At 35.5% G+C, this 14,281-nt stretch overlaps 6 protein-coding genes across 6 annotated transcripts; 3 read left to right on the forward strand and 3 right to left on the reverse strand.

Moving 5' to 3' along the window:
* Positions 1–1,213: 1,213 nt before the first annotated feature.
* Positions 1,214–2,399, forward strand: RO3G_10950 (uncharacterized protein; the record flags this gene model as incomplete). Its single annotated transcript, XM_067665534.1, has 6 exons — positions 1,214–1,352; positions 1,404–1,464; positions 1,530–1,662; positions 1,727–2,021; positions 2,069–2,221; positions 2,272–2,399. The coding sequence occupies 6 exons, from the start codon at positions 1,214–1,216 to the stop codon at positions 2,397–2,399; spliced, it is 909 nt and encodes a 302-aa protein (XP_067521635.1).
* Positions 2,400–3,346: 947 nt separating this feature from the next.
* On the reverse strand, positions 3,347–4,037 carry RO3G_10951 (uncharacterized protein; the record flags this gene model as incomplete). Its single annotated transcript, XM_067665535.1, has 2 exons — positions 3,347–3,876; positions 4,022–4,037. The coding sequence occupies 2 exons, from the start codon at positions 4,035–4,037 to the stop codon at positions 3,347–3,349; spliced, it is 546 nt and encodes a 181-aa protein (XP_067521636.1).
* Positions 4,038–5,779: 1,742 nt separating this feature from the next.
* Positions 5,780–6,904, forward strand: RO3G_10952 (uncharacterized protein; the record flags this gene model as incomplete). The annotated part of the gene is made up of 1 exon (XM_067665536.1): positions 5,780–6,904. The coding sequence occupies one exon, from the start codon at positions 5,780–5,782 to the stop codon at positions 6,902–6,904; it is 1,125 nt and encodes a 374-aa protein (XP_067521637.1).
* Positions 6,905–7,111: 207 nt separating this feature from the next.
* RO3G_10953 (uncharacterized protein) lies at positions 7,112–8,027 on the reverse strand (the record flags this gene model as incomplete). Its single annotated transcript, XM_067665537.1, has 6 exons — positions 7,112–7,134; positions 7,202–7,266; positions 7,341–7,448; positions 7,486–7,523; positions 7,604–7,624; positions 7,869–8,027. 6 exons carry the CDS (start codon positions 8,025–8,027, stop codon positions 7,112–7,114), a joined length of 414 nt encoding a protein of 137 aa, XP_067521638.1.
* A 2,666-nt stretch (positions 8,028–10,693) lies between these two features.
* On the reverse strand, positions 10,694–11,188 carry RO3G_10954 (uncharacterized protein; the record flags this gene model as incomplete). The annotated part of the gene is made up of 1 exon (XM_067665538.1): positions 10,694–11,188. One exon carries the CDS (start codon positions 11,186–11,188, stop codon positions 10,694–10,696), a length of 495 nt encoding a protein of 164 aa, XP_067521639.1.
* Positions 11,189–13,544: 2,356 nt separating this feature from the next.
* RO3G_10955 (uncharacterized protein) lies at positions 13,545–14,240 on the forward strand (the record flags this gene model as incomplete). The annotated part of the gene is made up of 2 exons (XM_067665539.1): positions 13,545–13,774; positions 13,841–14,240. The coding sequence occupies 2 exons, from the start codon at positions 13,545–13,547 to the stop codon at positions 14,238–14,240; spliced, it is 630 nt and encodes a 209-aa protein (XP_067521640.1).
* Between the last annotated feature and the right edge of the window lie 41 nt (positions 14,241–14,281).

Raw genomic sequence — 14,281 nt, forward strand, 5'->3', positions numbered from 1 at the left:
TCTATTACGTGAAAAGCAAAATATTAGTACAAGGATTGCATTGATATTTAGTCTATAAAGTTATATATAAACAAAATATTTAATGAATTGCAGAATGGTCTTTATAGATTGCAAGGTATATTCGAGACGCGTGAGATAGTTGATAAGAAAGTGATATGAAGCTAGGACTAAGATGGTTATAAGTCTGTCATGCTGATAGGAATACTTTTACCAAAGATAACAAGTACTACTATCTCGTATTCAAATGACCCTTTATTTTGCCTATTTAAATAAATAGCGCTTTTTCTATCTCTCTTTTTTTTTGTCTCTTTTGTTTTCACCTCCCTTTTTTTTTATATAAATAAAATGAGCGAATATAATAAAAGTGGATATGGAACGATGACAGACCAAGATTTAGTACATAAACTCGGGAAAAAACATGTATATTTACTACTCTATGCTTAAAACAAATAAAAGAAGGCTTATAAGGCATACTAGGAATTACAAAGAACACTTTCTACTTTTGCCACATTTGGTAATAAAGTCAAGCTGTAACCAATAGAAACTAAATTAAAATTCTCAGGGCTTGCATTCTCTAACATTGGCATCCTATCGAATACTTCCGCAACATTTCAAACAGGTACAATATATCTGTTGTATTATAATTGATCTATTCATATCTTAAAGTTCTACAAAGAGGTGGTCCAGTCACTATGCTATTATGCTGGAACATTGTCGCTTTCTTCATGATCTGTGTTGCACTTTCATTAGCAGAGATATGCTCAATCTATCCAAAAAGCGGTGGCTTATATTATTGGGTGTATGAACTATTAAATAGCCACTTGAAAGACAAGTCGAGGGCTGTAACCAGGTTAGATATCAAATGAAGGAGTACATGAAATCAGTGTTGACTAAATCAAATAAAAAAAAAGCGCATTTATTACAGGCTGGAGCTACTATTTAGGAAATATCATTGCTATCAGTGCAAACAATGTGACAGTTGGTAAAGGAAAGAGGAAAGGAGAGGGCATCAAAAGAATAATACATTCAATTAGCTCTTTCGATTGGCTCAATACTTAACCTAGCATTTGACATTCAACTCACCAAGGTATCCTTAATGATCATAACTCTCATCATCACCACTTTACATGCCTATGTAAATACGCGTAATATAAGCTATCTAAGTATCTTGAATGAATGGAACGTCTTTTGGTCGTGCGCTGGATTGATTCTTATGATTGCAATCTTGTCTTATTTTGCTCCTCATCAGCAAGCCAGCTGGGTCTTTACTCATTTTGAAAATGAAACTGGTTTTGATAATCCTATCTATGTGTTTATGCTTGGTGCTATAGGCGCTTCTTATTCTTTATTTGGTAAGACGACAAGCGTTTTCATGCTTCACTAAAGATCTCACTTATTTTCAGGTTGTGAATGTGCTGCATCTGTCAATGAGGAAACACAAGACGCAGATATGTCTTCTCCAATGTAAATTAATTCATTTTACTTTGTTGAAATCAGTCAACTCATTGTGTGTCTGTCTATGTACTTAGAGCCATTGTGGGTTCGATCGTGGTTGCTTGGATTGTCGGTCTTGCCTTCTTGACTGTTCTTTTATTCTCCATTCAAGACATCAACTCTATCTTGAATACTTCATTTAATATGCCAGTTGCACAATTGTTCCAGGTATCCTTTCTGATCGACGCTTTGATCCATCCTGCATTTCTAAACACTCTTTTCCCACTCGTAGGACGCCATTGGTACTTGGGCAACATTAGTATTTCTTTTGCTGATCGTTATCTGTCAATTCTGTACGGGTGCAAGTACAATGACCATCGCATCCAGACAGATCTACGCACTCGCCAGAGACAACGCGACCCCTTTCAGTTTCACTTTAAAGTATATCAATGCTCGCAGATTGCCTGAAAATGCTGTGCTCTTTACGTTTGCTCTGACTTGTTTTATTGTACTACCATTTCCTCTTTCCGATCATTTGTTTGACACGATTGTTAGTGCAACTACCATTACTGTTCATTTTAGCTATGGTAAGCATGACATCATACCCATTTCCTTTTTTAACCATTTTATAAAGCGATGGTCTTGGGCTGTCGTTTAATAGACCAACGAAAGAGAAAAGGTCGTTTTGACTTGGGAAAATGGAGTTTTCCAATCAACCTCCTTGCATTCTTTTACACCCTTTTTGCGGTCTTTGCATTCCTTTTACCTACATCTTGGCCAATAACATGTAAACTCCCCCCTAACTGATCGTCTTGTTCCAACCTTTTTTTTTTATAGGGGACACTGCAAATTATAGTGGAGTAGGGCTATTGATGATCACACTCACCACTGGCTTCTTTTGGTTCATGTGGGGTCAATACCGTTATCAAGGGCCACTGGACACAACCGATGATGTTCATCAATGAAAATGGCTGCATGAATGCCAGAATTGGAAATGAGAGCTTAAACTTATAAGAGTACACAAAATTTCTCATGATTTTCAAATGAATCATCCTATATCCTACATCATTCCACCTATCCTTTTTTTGTCTATGAAGGTTTTATTTTAATATCGTCTCTAGATGAGCACTATGATAAAGAAAATAAAAATAAAAAATACAACAATAAATCACTTGAGTTGAAGGATCATCTTTTTCTTTTTTTTTTGCATTTCCTGATAATGGGAATTTTTATGATGCATTCGTCCAAGCGGCACTGTAGCTCTTGCGACTACTTCATTTGGCCAAAAAGGTCAATCTTCAAAAGTGTGGTCTTTATCAAAGTACCGCAAACAAGAACGTGAAAGAAGTCAAGTTTTCGATGCGATGGCATCTTGGTTGCTATTTGACGTGGCGAACCTATTTAAAAGGCAATCTCCAAGGCTGATCAAGGAAGTCGATAGACCAATGCATCCCACAGCGATTGTTGAACTGGGCAAGACCACAAGAAATGCTCATCTGTTTTGATTGCACCATACAGCATACACTCTTATTTGTGATAGAGCTGGACACGATGGGATGCAGATGGGAATATGTAAGACACATCATTCAACATAGCCTACAGTGCTCATGGTGTCCATTGACAAAGAAGGAAGGGGAGAGTTTTCTCAAACTGTGGATCGCTATTTTTCATATTGACGTACATTAAATAAAACAATGATAAATAAAAGGATTTTCTATATGCAATGAATAAGATTGAGTGTTTTCATTGTATGTGACTTAATTTGGTTAGATCGAGTACATTGTGTAGTCTTGACGAAAAGACTAATTGCATCAAGAAATCCATTTTTGATCTAATGTTTAAAAGAGTATGTTTTTAATTTATTTATAAATAAGTGATGGCCATATACAATAAGAATGATGTGTGGAGGTTGTTATTTGTGATGAAATAATTTAAAGATAAATTTTCTTTTTGAATTCTTGGAATTATTTGATTCATTTGAATGAGATGAACTGTTGGAAGTAGTCCGAGACATAGATGAGGTAGTACTTGACAATTCAGAGTTATTTTGAGTAGCATTTTTGAGCGGTTTAGGATCGCCATGAACTGGTGTATGTCCTAATCTAACTCTTGTCTTTTGCCACCAGACAGGAGGACACGTTGTTCCGTTGAGTTCATCATGCACCGTAGGCCTGTTTCGAACAGAAATACTTGGTTCGGGTAAACTAACACGACGACGAGAAGGCTTCTTTGTTATCCTATGGCGTGGTCTAGACGTCGGTTCAGATTTTGCCCTAATTCGTTTCACGCTGATCGTCGACTTTTGCTCTTCGTGAATGATCCCGGATTCTTTAAAGACCCAACAAACCGCTGAGCATATCCAATAGAGCTGGGATTGTACGAGAGCAATGGGTATAATTAAATAATGAGGAAATGGGTTCTTCAGATTATTCGCTGGGGGTTCTACCATGTTGTTATATGTTGAATATATGAGATGGAAAAAAAGAAGGAGGACAAAAAGAAGTTTGCTTTTTATATCCAAATTCATCTGCTTATTTGTACCCCGATTGCTTTTCTTATTCAAAGCTTGACCAATGATATCTCTTACGGTCACGGCGCTTCATGGTGCCGAATTTTTCTCAAAATTAACATGAGGAAAACCATTTCTTGTCATCCATTGCTTGGCTGACATACGGAGTTTCCTTGTAATTTGAACATGATAATAATCAGATATGGATATGTGAGTAAAATAGTTTATTCAACAAGAATGATAGAAAATTGTGGTTAGCATGTAGCTCTATACAACCATCCACCCATTGTTTGTTTGTTTTCGTAAGAAACGACTCTACGATCAAAGCTTTGTTTTTCAAAGTCTGCTGATTACAACAAGAGCATGTACCGGGATATACCCAAGTCAAAAGTGCTCTCGGCTTGGTAGAAAGTCGGCAAAAAGAAATCACGTTAAAACACAAGTGATGCCCGTCTTTATTTTTTTTTAAAGAAAAGAAACTGGCGATGCCATTGACCTTTATTTGAAATCAAAAAAGAAATAGGACAGTGACAAATACTTGCAAAATGCTTTCTTGTAAACACGATGGTAAATACATTCCTGTTGATATCAAAAGAAGCGTCATTCTCGGTAATGCAACCTTACAAAATAAGGGGCATTGCAAAGGCACTGATCTTCATACAATGCAAGCCTCTGAAGACAAGACTTTGATTCGGACAAGATGCTTCAGAATAAGACGATTTTCTTTTAAATAGCATTCTAGAAACAGGGTCAACTTTCAAATTTTAGTGGCAATAGGCTGTGTTAGGGATTTTTTTTTTATAAAATGAGTCAAAAAAAAAAGTTGTTTGTTGTGTACCGAATTTTCGGTTTATTTATTTTAACTTTGAATTTCATTGGTGATCAAAAAGGATGATTGGTTGTTCCTGAATTGTTGATTAAAGCAAACAAAACAGAGTCAATCAGTCTTGGATTAAATCATTGGTCGAACTATTCATCCTTGAATGGTTAAAGTATGACAAAGACAAAATTGAATAAAGACAGAAAAAAATTTGTCATAATCAAAAGTCATAAACAAGTTTACTATGCCCTCAAGCATTGAGTTTTTTTTTTTCTTATTTAATCATTCCAAGACTTTAGAAAAGCTTTTACAGTGGCTTATAAAAAAGAATGATTTGACACCAAGAATTCCAATCGCAGTGATTTCTTTAACAAATTACGCTTACAAATAATTTCTTGAAAATAATTGCTATAAGAGATGCTTGTTGAATGGGTTTCGGATAAAAAAAAAAAAACTACGTGAAAAAAAAAATTTTATCTGTCATTAAAATACACTAGTCTGGAAATGACTTATTTTCTGTTATCCATCATATTCTCTCACAAGATTAGATAGAGACTGCATTGTAAGCTATTGATGGATCTTTATCAAGCTCACTCTTTGCTTGTAGCAATACATAAATGGGCTAATTGCTTTATTTCTATTGTTGGGAATGAACAAACGTAAAGAATGCTTAGGTACTTTATGTTACACAATGTTTCAGGGGGATTTATGTAACAGCATATTACTGTGTTACTATTTACCACGGCAAGTTCTTTCTGTTTTTTTTTGCAACACATATTTGTGTAATCATGATAGCATGAAAGAGCATTGTCAATTCTGCAGCACTCAAATCATGATGCTTTTACTCTCATTTCTGTTTTTCTTTTAATTTCAAAATTTTTATTTCAAATTTATAAACAGGTACTGATTGAATCAAGTTTCACATATTTTAACAACAGAAGATATTAAGGGGTATATAAACCATGTGGATAGTGTACCTTTTTTTTTTAATTTAAAAATTTTTTTTTACCTGGAAAATGGTTGTGTGGTTTTATTTATTGCTATCAGCTTTTGCCATTCTTTATTCAAGCGCATCCTCCACTGAAAAAAGAAATGGTACAGCCTACAATTACTGGTCCCAGAAAGCTTGGGGTGTCAACTTGGGTAACTGGCTTATCCTCGAACGTTGGATGGATCCAAGCCTCTTTGAAAAGCATGCGCCTCATGCACAAGACGAGTGGAATTTTTGCAACCAAACAACCAATGCTACCAAGATATTGAAAGAACACTGGGACAACTGGGTCACTGAAGACGATTTCAAGAAACTGGCCAAAGTCAAAGTAAATCATGTTCGTATCCCTATTGGCTATTGGGCCTTTATTAAACCTGACTCGGGTGAGCCCTATGTGAGCAGTGGTCAAAAGGAACAAATCGAACGTATCCTGGGTTACTGCCACAAGTACGGACTCTATGCGATCCTTGACTTGCATGGTCTCCCTGGGTCGCAAAATGGTGAAGCCCACTCGGGTCACATTGGCCCCATCCACTTTTATTCATCCTACAACATCAAGCGAGGTTTAAAGACGGTCGAAGCGATGGTCGATTGGATGAATGGCCTCAACAGCACCTTAAAGAACACAGTGGCCTCGATTGAATCCGCCAACGAACCAAGGACGACAAAGGCTCAATTGACGATTCTCAAAAATTACTATCAAAAGGCTTATAAAATCATCCATGCCTCTCCTTTCAAGGTTCCCATGATGTTTCATGATTCTTTCCAGGGCCTCGATGCTTGGAAGAACTTCTTGCCTTCTACTGCCAATGCTGTCATTGACCTTCACCCCTACTATGCCTATCCTCCTCAAAAGAACCGTAATTCGATCATCAAAAGTATTTGCAAAACAAAGTCCAGTGTTTCCAAGTTCCACCTGCCTGTCATGTTTGGCGAATGGTCCTTGGCTTCGGGTGCAGCGAGTGATACGTGGTGGTTGAAACGCATGATGGATACACAAGTGTCGGTTTATAAGGGCAGTGGTGCCGGTGGTACCCTTTGGTCGCTCAAGAACAACATTAATTCAACCGTTTGGTCATTTGAGAAACTTGTTGATCAAGGCATTATCAACTCAAATACCTTTTCATCCCATAAATACGCTAGATGCTAATATTTAAACTCATTCTCATCCTCCTTCATCCATTCATGTCATATCAATAAACAATTCATTTTTCAAAAAAAAAATCGGCATACTTGATCTTTTTAATCTGAAAATCTTATTACGGACGTTGCCGTAGTGAGGACAGAAGATATGGTAAAGGACTTCTCCGAGCCACGCTTTTTTATTTGAAAGACTTACATACACTAAATCAAAATACTATCTGTCATCTTCATAACTTTCTAAGACGTTAAATTAAATCTAAAAGGCGTTTGTACTATGGGAGGGAAGTTGAAGGACCGGATTTACCATATCTTCCGTTCTCACTACGGTAACGTCCGTATTGTACTAATCTTCGTTCTCCTTTTTTTATCCTTTTTTTTGCATGTAGCATAATACAATTAACCCTTTTTTTTTTACTCTTGTTACTCGTAATCGTACTCTTTACCCTTTTGGGAGTAGAGCTGTCTTCACCTTCACGTGGTTACTCCTTTTAGTAGAAGCTTTTATTGCTTTGAAGCTAAGAAAAACATTGTACCGTGTAGGTAAAATAAAGCTAATAAAAAATATACTTTAAATTAGAATGAAGTTACTGTCTGGTTAATTTATTTGTGATCGAGATATTTGGATTCTATTGCTATCAATTATAATCGTTTCTATTCACTGTGTGTTTATCAGTTGTCTACAATCAAAATATAATAAATACTTTACCCGTACGCCTATGAGGATCCTCTTTTAAAATATAGATAAAAGGAAGAGTCTCAAATATAAAATGTACTTTTTTATACATAGAAACTGTTCAATATATATGAGTTTATTATTTTAAAAAAGGGCATCACATGGGATAAAAAATAATGACTTTAACTTAGAAGCAATTGCTTGCTTATTTTTTACTACTGGTATCATGACTTCGTTTTCTCTTTCCAGTATTAAAACATGGTGATATAAATCATAAATTCTTCGAGGTAACTTTTACTTCTGGTACATACTTTCTTACAAGTTCATTGGTTTGTTCCATGGTTAGCCTGGCTTGATAAACGGTTTTTAAGAGTGGTAACAATTTAATGTTGATATCATCAGGCTCTTCAGGTAAAGACAAAGGATCTATACGATTAATTCGAGTAACATATCCCATTGGTGAATCACATAAAACCAGCGAAAACTTGCTCTCTACAGGAAGATTTACCAACACTAACAGTTAATATATCAACAAATGTAAAGATTATGTAAATCATCACTCACCGAACATGAGAAACCCAGCAAGAATAAATTCACGTACTGAATTTGGCGCTGTTTTATGCAAATTATACAGCATGTCTTTTAGTACCTTCATCATTTTAAACGAACCATTATATAATTCCTTCGTCTGATCTACATATCTACCACACTCGGAACATCCATATTCTAAGTGTTGGCGGTTAAATAACAAGTCTACTTTTCTTCCAATCAACTTTCTCTCCATTTTCTCTTCTCCTGCTATCGCTCTCTCATTATTTTTGGTTGCAGAAAACGATTTGCTCGACTTTTCGCCCCTAAAGTATATAGAGCAGGAAATCGTTAGTACATGAAAGTCGCCAAAATTAGATAGATATGTACTAACCCTCTACAGCTTATTTTGGAATCATCAAATATAGTACCCAAGAAAATCCAGACTCTGCGAAGTACATCTCCTTCTGATTGGTCAGTCAATAGCAAACGATTGTATTTAAATAACGTTAAATACTCTAAAAGAGTATTTCGTATCCAGTCAGAAGCAGGACACTCCAATTCTTGAGTTAATTGTCTTTTTAATGAAATAGCATCAGTAGATTTTTGCAAAGATTCAATATACTCGTTAACGTTAGGAAGTAATTCAACTAGTTGTTTCATCTTAAATTTTCACTTTCATCAATCTCTTCATCGGTCAAGTACTTCTTCTAGTTGATATCGCTTAAGTCTAATATCATTGATGGACTGGACTAGAAAAAATACCCATTAGCATGTATCTTTAGAAATATTGCGCAGTACTTATTGACAGTTGCTAATTTATATGTTATGTTTAGTTTCGCTATACGGTGAAGTGATAGCAGAAACCAAGCTATATGAGAGCAAACCCAACAGTCCCTATTAAATTACCTTTAATACCCCAAAATCAAAAAGTTGTCACCCAACGGACCCTATTAGCAGCCCTATTAAAGTTAATAGGTCTTAAAATTTCGCCTAAAGGTATTAAAGTCAATAGGAATTAGCAGACCTATTGTGAAGTTGAAGTTTATAAGGTTTTTGTAGTATAAAGTAGGCTTGTTATAAAGGGTTTTTGACTTGAAACCAAGTTTTTGAATAGTGTTTGGTTCCAAAAAGAGTAATAGATTGAATATAAGTTCGTGTGTAATAAGTGACCACAAGATCTTGTTAAATAAATCAAAATATTTTGAGTAAAGTAAAATAAAAAGATAAAATAAAAGGGATTACAATCAAGTTTATATGCTTCAAGGGAATTCTTGTTCTTGATGTTAAGTAAAATAAAAGAAAAACAAAGAGTGATATTTATTATGCACACGTATTTGTTTATATTTTTCTGGATTTGAACCAGTTAGATAGAGAAAAGTCAAAGGCTGCCAAAGTTTGCTGCACTGCGTTACACTATTATCTTTGGTGTAATGCTATATGTAAATCATCTTAATAATGGATCTTCAACTTTCTCGCTTATATATCATCTCAGAATGCATTCAGTTGACTTCTCTATACATTAAGAATGCAATAAGCTGATGGATGATTGCGTTTTTAGATTAAATAAAGCTGAATTTTACTATGATAAACATTGCAAAACAACTTCAACTACATCGTTGAATTTTCTGACATACGAAAATATTCATCTATGCATAGAGTGATATCCATATTCATAAGCTATCTGGTGGGTGGCAGCTGCCATTTTCTGGTAAGGTAAAAATCTAGCTTTGCTAGTAGTTTTGTACTTATACTGAAGAAAGCGGTAATCCTTACGTTAAATGACTTTAATAATACCAATAAACACGCTTCGGCGCATTCTGAAACGGCAGCAAAAAGCTTTTTTATCATAGGTTGATGATTACAAGAAGCCAACTGCAATGAGACGAAGATGATCCCCGATGCGATCTCGGTTGACAACTTTATGACCAGAAAGTGACCTGACATAGTGGCTTTCTTCGTCATATTCAAGATTAAAGCCTTTCAAAGCAAGAAGATACTAATTTGCTACGTTTTGATACTGTTTAAATTTGTTGAATCGTTCCTCTATAGCTGCGTAAACATCGTCAGAGCTCATGTCAATTTTAAAAAATAGAGTATAGAAATTTTAATAGGGTCCAAGTTAATAGGAACCATAAAGTGACTCTTGCACAAAAGGTATTAAATATTTAACTCCGACCGATTAAATTTAATACTTTAATAGGAACTGTTGGGTTTGCTCTAATATACTATAAAATGATCAAAGATTGTACATGAATTTAAACCACAACATAAAAAAATGACTGTTTCTTTGGCAGAGAGCTTAATTTTTAACCTTTCCCCCCTTTTTCTTTATTTCTGTGAAACTTTTACTAGCCGACCTACTCGCTACGCTCGCTTAACGGCCGTCATCGCCTCACAGCTCGGCTCCTGGCTTCCCCACCACCACCCACACGCCCACATGCCCACACCAGTTAATTGAGCGTTAATAAAATGCAATGTTATTGATAAATAATAATAATATTGTTTATAAAGCAACATGTGTGTTTTAACAGTAAGAAAAAAGTTATATATATAATGATCAGATGTAAATTGAATGGGATTATCGTTGTGATATTAGCAAAGTAAAATTTCAAGATAAACAATATTTTCAGTCTTAGTTGAATTGACGTCGTTTTTTTGAACAAGCAATACAGAAAGTCCAGATACAGATGTTACTCTTGACAAGGCAACATATAGCTGGCCATGAGTAAGAACGGGTAAGCGAAGATCAGCTCCAACGATTTTAAGTGATTGCCCTTGTGATTTGTTGATAGTCATTGCAAATGAGGGTCTTACAGGAAACTGATTTCTAGTTAAAGTGAAAGGATACTCATTTTCAAGAGTAGACAGAGTGAAACGTGGAATTACTTCAACACGGCCATCAACACCTGGTAGCTTTACTTTCAAAAGAAATTCGCCAATACTCAAGACAGTTACTCGTGTGCCATTGCATAAACCTTTTTCTAAATTGATATTTCTTAATATCATGACAGACATTCCAACTTTTAATTCTAAAACAGAAGGAGGCAGTCCATCAGGACTTAAACTTTGAAGGTATTTAGTAGGCATTTGGCGGCCCTCAGAGCCAGTTGAGTCTTCTTGAGTAACGCGATCAACAGAAAACAATGAAATTTTGTTGCCAGGCAATTGATCTAAAACATACCTATTGATCTCATCCACTAAATCATTTTTTGATGCGATAATAGTCCTTTCTTGAAAAAATTCAGGATCTAAAGTTTGCTCCATAATGTCTTTTGGATAAATTGAATCGACAAACGTGGTAAGAGAGTGATATTGCGCAATATAACGTGGCAAGAATATTTTTCCATTTAGAAGGGAATTATAAGATAAACTACCAATCCATTGTGAAAATGATTGGTCAATAGGGCTATATATTATAATGATGAATAATACTCACCATTTAAAACCTATTACATCGTTTACATCAATAAATAGATTGTTAAGAATGATAATTGTAGTATTAACAGCTTCAGTTCTTTCTATTTGTGTGTCAAGTAAAAGGTTTAAAGGACTATCAAGTAAATTTAAGCTGTAAAAAAAAAGAAAAAAAAAATTAAATAAGCACTACACTGATAAAAATTTTACGTACAAGTGATTCGAAAGAGTCTCAATAAAGTTAATACCGTACATTTCCATTAGATCAGAGTCATTGTTTTCTCCTATGCTTTTTCGGATGATACTTCGTAACTTGCGCGAACTTGGGACAGATCCTCCGATTTTAGCTAGTAGCGTAGTAGTCGCTTCACTAAGCTTAAAAGGAGGCAAAATCGTGTCATCTTTAATTTCCTGTAGGGTTTCTTCATTAACAAGGCCCGTGAGTCTCTCATCGTCAAGGTTAAGAAGAGAAGAACCAGCGAATCTTTTAGAAAAGACATTACAAATATATTCTTTAGTACATATTTGAAAATGAACACACTTACAACTTAAATTGAGTTTTCCCTTCATTCAAATGATTAGCAATATCAAATTCCTCTGTAGACATATTTTGGTTATCAGTAGAAGAAGAATCATAGGCATCGTCTTCTGAAGCATAGGTCGCTTTAATCTATCAGGTTGTGAATTAGTTTGAATATATCAGCCAATAAAAAAAGTTTGAAGTACTCACTCTCTTTCTTATAGAGCCAAAAACACTGTCTTGTACTTCTTTAATGACGCTGGCTGACTCCTCGCGTAAATTGGTGCTGCTGGCTGATGAGGACCTGGCGTTTCAATATTCTGCATAGCTTTTACTAGTATATCTTCCTTCTAATACAGTTTCATGCCTATAGCAATTACCATGAGCAAGTAATGGTAGTTAAAAGCTGAAAAAAAGTCTTGTGCACCAGGTTTGTCCGCTACTGTATATAACTTTTTTCTTACTGTTAAAACACACATGTTGCTTTATAAACAATATTATTATTATTTATCAATAACATTGCATTTTATTAACGCTCAATTAACTGGTGTGGGCATGTGGGCGTGTGGGTGGTGGTGGGGAAGCCAGGAGCCGAGCTGTGAGGCGATGACGGCCGTTAAGCGAGCGTAGCGAGTAGGTCGGCTAGTAAATCTATACTGCTTTATTAAAAGGTTAGAAAAAGGGATTTACAAATCGGAGTTTTACGGGGTACGCGAGGTTCGTTTTCTTGGACGGTTTAAAGACCACCAAAAAGGTACAGCCAAGAAAATTTGGGACACTCATTTTTGTTTAAATGTTATATTTTATTAAAAGTCCAATTGGGCGCTAAAAAATAAAACAAATAAGTGTCCGTCCAGACCAGGTCAATCCGTTAGGATGTCGATGTTATTAAAAACAAACCCCCTCTGGGATAAAGGGTAAAAAAGATAAAGGGAGAATGAATGTGTTGAGACATAAAAGATGGAGCTAAAGGAACTGTTTAAGCCATTCGAGGAGCCTCTGACCATGTGGGTGAGTAATAGGGATAACTGTGACATGTTGAAGTTGATCCAGTTCATGTAATATTGAGCATATCACTGGCCAGCGTTGGGATCAAGAGAGTACTAGATTTGAGGGTACCGAGGGGCGAGATGGAAGCATATTCAGAAGGAACGACAGAGGATCTGTAATGTTTTTAGGCATACAGAGGCGTTGGTGCATATTGAGGCAATTAATGGCATGTTTGCGTGTGAACTTGAGAGTAGGGTGTTTGGGACTCATTTTTCAGGACAGAGGCAAAATACAGCAATCAGAGTGACCATTTTTTAATACTCAATCAGAAACAAGCCAAAAAAAAAAAATGAGTGGGCGATACGCATTTTTTTTTAATTCAATGTGTTTGACGGATAAGCTAAAACAGAAAATATCAATTATATACAAAGATGAAAGTTGGCTTGTAGTAAACAAACCTTATGATATGAGAATACAAAAGTATCCCAATTCAACCGATCCTTCCGGTATGGAACTTACATGTCACTGCTATACTTTATTAACAACAAACTAGTTGAAAGTATTTTAAAAGAGCAATTTCCAGAAATTCCAAAGTTTCGTAATGTGCATCAGCTCGATTATGCTACTTCTGGTGTTTTTGTATTGGCTTTAAGCAAAAAGGCTGCAGCCGCAGCTTCAAAACACTTTAGAGAAAGGCTTGTAAAAAAGACTTACCTTGCGCTTGTGAATGGACACATGCAGAATGACGAGTATTAAAAAAAAATTGTAAAGAGGCTTTTTTTATTTGTTGTTAGTAACGCTTATTTTAAATCTAGATACGTTGTGGACCAACCTATCGATGAAGATCCTGAACATGAATTCAGAATGAAAATCACATCAACCGGAAAGCCTGCACAAACATATATTCAAGTGATTGAACGAGGATATTACAGGTACAGGGAAGAAAAGACGGCTGTTGAAAAGCAGATACCTGTCACAAAAGTATCCTTGCGTCCTATTTCAGGCAGAAGGCATCAGTTAAGGTTACATCTGCAGTATCTTAAACATCCAATTGTCGGTGACTTTAACTATGAATCACAATATACGGATACATTTAGAATGATGCTACATGCGCATAAGCTGTTACTGCGATTACCGGAAGTACAATTACCTGAATTTATTGCAGATGATCCATTTGCTGATTTAATAGAGAAGAACTGTGAAACTAATTCATAATGACTTGTTTTATCCAAATAAGTTTATATATGAGCTGTGCT

The sequence above is a fragment of the Rhizopus delemar genome, genomic scaffold (genome assembly GCF_000149305.1).
Source record: "Rhizopus delemar RA 99-880 supercont3.8 genomic scaffold, whole genome shotgun sequence".
Lineage (NCBI taxonomy): Eukaryota > Fungi > Mucoromycota > Mucoromycetes > Mucorales > Rhizopodaceae > Rhizopus > Rhizopus delemar.